This window comes from Propithecus coquereli, unplaced genomic scaffold, assembly GCF_000956105.1.
Source record: "Propithecus coquereli isolate 6110/MARCELLA unplaced genomic scaffold, Pcoq_1.0 Scaffold58, whole genome shotgun sequence".
Lineage (NCBI taxonomy): Eukaryota > Metazoa > Chordata > Mammalia > Primates > Indriidae > Propithecus > Propithecus coquereli.
In genome coordinates this window covers 1,858,012-1,863,140 of record NW_012151729.1, presented here as the reverse complement: position 1 = coordinate 1,863,140, position 5,129 = coordinate 1,858,012, and the positions used below count along the sequence as shown (strand labels likewise).

Genomic DNA, 5,129 nt, shown 5'->3' with positions numbered 1-5,129 from the left:
TTGTAAAAATAATTAGAAAATATTTTGTATTTTTTAAAAAGAAATCTCCATATATCAAAATGTGTTGAAGCAGTGTTTAGAGCAGCACTGTCTAATGGAAATATAAGGTAAGCCACAAAAGTAATTTTAATTTATCTAGCAGCCACACTAAAAGAAGTAAAAAGAAAAAAGGTGAATTTTAATGTTATGTTTAATTTAACGCAATATACCCCAATATTACTATTTCAATGTGTAACAGTATAACAATAATTGAGATACTGTATATTTTTTTGTACTAAAGTTTCAAAATCTGATGCTTATTTTATACTTACGGTACAACCCAATTCAGACTGGTCACATTTCGAGTGCTCAATAACCATGTGTGGCTAGTGACTACAGCATTAACACAGGCTTACAGGAAATTCTGCAGCATTAAATACTTAGGAAGATCATCTAATCAATGATCTAAACTCCCATGTCAGGCAACTAGAAAATAATTTAACCCAAAGCAAGGTGAAGAGGTAACATAATAAAGATAATGAGGAAAAATCTACAAGATCAAAACCAGAGAAACAATAGGGGAAAAGCAGAAAGCTATTTGCTTGAGAAGGTCGATAAAATTGATAAAAGTTCTACCCAGACTTCAAGAAAAAAAAGAGAGAAGACACAGATTACCAATATCAGAAATGAATGCTAGGAAATCCATCACTATAGATCCTATTGACATTAAATGAGTAAGGATAATAAGGGAACAATTAATCCCATGAGGGTGTCTTAATTTCTGAAATTCTTCAAATTTTTCTCTGTAAAATGGTTTTTTTTTAAGACAGCATCTTGTTCTGTTGCCTGGGCTAGAATGTAGTAGTGTCATTTACCTCAAACTCCTGGGCTCAGGTGATCCTCCTGCCTCAGCCTCCCAAGTAGCTGGGGTACATCACCATGTACTCCCGATGTACATCACCATGTGAGGCTAATTTTTCTATTTTTTGTAGACACGGGGTCTCGCTCTTGCTCAAGCTGGTCTCGAACTCCTGACCTCAAGTAATTCTCCTGCCTCAGCCTCCCAAAGTGCTAGGATTACAGGTGCAAGCTACCGTTCCTGGCCTGTAGAATGTTTTTATACTCCAAAAAGCCTTTCAATGTGACATGATCAACCCTAGATTAGGAATCAGGAGACCTGTGTTCTAGTCCTGGCTCTAAAACTCTTCTACGTGACTCAACATGTAGCCTCTCCCTTCTGGGCCTCATCTCTGGAGACACTTTCAGCTCCCTTATCTATGCTCCATGAATTATCGGTTGCTTGCCTGAGAGGTGTGACTCAGGGTGCCTCCGAAACAGTTCTTACATGTCAGAGGTGAGCCAGGAAGAAACAACACAGGAAGGGAAATCTGTGGGTTATGTATTTAGATCAAATAAGAGCTAGTTGCTTACACATCTGGAGTACATATTTTTAGGACAAACGGATCTGTTTCATGACTTCTATAATGTCCTATTTACAGTGCATCAGACAATGGCTACAAAAGCAGTATCCTTTAGATTCAGTAATTTAATCAGTAAATGTTGATTTTATTGACTCATTAGGAAAACCAAGGAAGGGACTCTCAGATGGGGAAGGAACTTCTCACAGCCCGTATAGCAAAACTCTTTCTTCCTCGAAAAGTCATTGTCCTGCTTCTGCTTGAATACCACCAGAGATGGGACACTCACTATCTCCTTCTCACCCAGTGTAAGTAAGCTCTTTGTTATACGGGGCTTAAAATATTAATATGTGCCCCTCAACCTCTCCCACATTAGTGCTCATTCCAACTTTACAGCATAAGCCATTCCACTCTTGACATTTATAGACATGACGTCATTTTGCTGAACAGCCACCAGGGGACCCTGGAGATCTTCTGACAAACAAATATAAAGCCAAAAAGCTAGAGAAAGAAATCTGTTTTATTAAACAATCTCATTTTCTTTAAGTAAGGTGTGTGAGTATGTGAGAGTGTGTGTGTGTGTGTGTGTGTGCATGCATATGTGTGGGAGGGGCGGGTGCTCAGAGGACTTCATAAATACCTGGGGAATGAAATCTATATCCTGGTTGCCAATTGGCCACTTGAGGGCCACACTGTTTGAATTAGCTGCCACTATTTAAAAACTGGAAAAGTTGCACGTATGTACACAAAACAAAAATCTCTGGCTTCTTTTAAATTTGGAAATATCCCCACCTGGGGCCATCACCACCTGGAGCTGGGTGACTTTAAACTGAGCCACGTACCCTTTTCTGGCCGTGGCCCCTGATCAAATCACTCATGTATTCTTCCCACCTGGCCACAGGAGGCAGGGAGAGAAAACCGCATGTTAAAACCTAGTTCTCTGAGCAGACTGTGGAGATCCAAGCAGACCGTGGAATTCCAAGGGGAAACAACCCCGAATCACCACCCAAACTGGAAGTGTCTTAAAGGGCTTCCAATGGGCCCCCCATTTTTCTCATTGATAAACCATCTAGATTCTCATCCATGTCTCTGGTATAAACAGCAACCAGGATGGGGCAGGGAGCTCTGATGGAGCAGATTCTGGCGAGAGCTGTCTGAGAGAGCAGCCCCTTTGCTAACAGAGGGGCATAACCTTTACAGACCCTTTGATGAGCTGCTGGGAACCAGGGATTCGGAGGACAAAAAACAACAACAAATAAGACAAAAACCAAATCAATCAAACAAACAACACATACCTTTACATACTGCATTTGCACATAATTCTAGGAAGTTTAAGGGTGGTCCTTCAGATTCTCAGATTAAGCCTTTTAAGAATAAAGGGCTGGGTATTGAACTTAGTTTCCTCCTGATCTAGAACTTTCACTATTTTTAGTCCTTGAAGATACTAACCATTTCTCTAAGTTGGTTAATGTCATCCCTAACTCCTTCCTGTTTCTCACTGTTACCTGGTGACTCTGTCACGTGATGTCCACTTTGTGTGGACATCTGCTGCTTTTAACACCCCCATCCATTCCTTTTTCTTTTGGTGCAGAGCCCCCCTTCTGCTCTGAGGCACCATCCCTCTCACTCTGCGGGGGTCTTGGTGGTGCTGTCAATCAGAACGCCCTGACTCTCCTTGCCCACCAGATGAGCATGCGCGATTGGACTCTCTTGCCATAGAATTTGCATCTTGAGCATTGGGCTGAAGAACAGGAAAGAGTTGGTGGAAATTTATCCCAGAGGCAGAGTCCCTTAATTCCTCTGACTTCAGTCTCGAGCTCCGCCTGGTCCCTGTCTTTTTCAATGTCTACTTCTTCAGCTTTTCCTTTGAGTCTGTGAGCCACCTCTAAATCCCTTTGTTTTAGCTTAAGTTGTCCTGTTGCTTGATACCAAAGAACCCAGCTGATGTTCTTCTCTTAGATTCAGTTCAATTCCATGAGCATTTACTGCACCTGGAATTTTGCACTTGCTCTAGGGAGGTCCTAGTGGCCTGACTCCTGTAAACTCCTGGGGCCTGGTGGAGGGGCAAGGAAGGAGCAAGGCTGCCTGCCTGCTACTCACATGTCAGACAGACCATGGCTGTGCGGACGCCCAGGTCCACCGCGAAGGCCCAGCGGTTCGGCACCCGGGACAAAGCAAAGGGCACGATGATCTCCGCAGGGACATAGAACTGCAGGGGGTAGGTGAGGCAGATGCCGCCCAAGTAGAGGAGCTTGACAGACTGGTACAACCTGCGGGAGCCAAAGGGGATCAGGAAGGATCCACACACAGACACCAGTAGCCTCTGGGGGACCCATGAGGGATTGCGGGGAGAGCTCCCAGGCTACAGCATGAGGCACAAATTGGGGATCATCAAAACTACTTTCAACAACTTGCTAATCACCCAAAAATACAGCAATGTGTTAATTGGCTGCATGTTTCTAGGCACTAGAGACTCTAGGAAGGGCACGAAGGTGCCAGGACCTACAGAGAGGATAGTGGGTTCATGTTTCCCATCTCAACTCCTTCGGAGACAGCTGTTACGTGAGTGATGAGGTGGCTGAAACCGCCTGCACTTTAAAAACAGCTCTCTGTTTTTCATAACTGAATTTGCAGAAGGTCAGAAGGCGAGTGATGTGCATGTTGGAAAAATTACTAGATTGAGTTTCAGGAGACCTGGAATCCTAACTCAGCCTCTACCCCTAAGTATCGAGGTCACTTTACTTCCCTGGACTTTATTTGCCTCATCTGTAAAATGGGGATGTTCTCTGTACCTGCTAAAAGGCAGGGGCTGGATCTGATGGTCTCTGAAAGTCTGTGATTATGAGATACTAACCACATGGGACTAATTTTAATCGCTAATAGAAAAAAATAACACTGCTTTTTAGTGGACATAAGGCGGAGGAAAGATTAATGATACGTTATTCCAATGCTCAAAGAGCCTTTAATCATATCTCGTTGCCTACGAGAAAGAGTTCCTAACTGGAGCCTGGGATTCGAAGCCCATCCTCTTTCAGGTCCAGTGGCTCTAACTGTCTGGTACGGTTACCACGCTGAGAATGTTGTCCCACCCTCTCCACCCTCACGCGCTCGATGTCGTAACTATACTAGACGATCAGAGCCACCGCCCAGGCACGTGATCCACCTCCGCAATCGGTGTCTTTGCACGGGCGGTTCTCTCCGCCAGGAATGGCCTTGCCCTCCCTGTGTTACCTGTCGCATTTGTGTTCCTCGTTCAAGTCTCAGAGGCTCCTGTGATGCCTCCCTAGTCCCTGATCAGGATTAATCTGCCTCCTTTTGAGCTCCCACAACACCAGTCCTCACGCATGTTACAGAGCCTCCCACACGGAGTGTGAGTTGGTGTGTGTGCGGCCGCCTTTCCAGGAGCCCGGATCATGTGAGCGCTCCTCTCCCCTGGCGCTGGGTCTGCACGTGGTAGGGGGGCTGCGATAAGGAAAAATTGAGATCATGCCTGGAAACCACTTAGCTCATGGGGAGCACTCGATGCATGCTTGCTATTCTTCTTAATGATGGATGCAAATTACTGAGAATATTAAATCAAGTTATTATATTTTTTCTAAATCTTTACTATTTATATGTTAGATCAAAAATGTGGATTTCTGTTCTTTAGGGCCATTCACTTACCGTAGTAGCCAAAAATCGATTAGGGGTCACACGCAAGAAAAAAGTGTATATTGGCCGGGCGCGGTGGCT

General features: G+C 44.3%; 1 protein-coding gene across 1 annotated transcript in view; it reads right to left on the bottom strand.

Moving 5' to 3' along the window:
• LOC105821515 (proton-coupled amino acid transporter 1-like) overlaps positions 1-5,129 on the bottom strand; it is a 30,671-nt gene that overhangs the window by 5,768 nt on the left and 19,774 nt on the right. Inside the window, exon 9 of the mRNA XM_012658221.1 lies at positions 3,498-3,667. Coding sequence (XP_012513675.1) covers positions 3,498-3,667 — 170 coding nt within the window. The remainder of the gene's footprint in view (positions 1-3,497; positions 3,668-5,129) is intronic.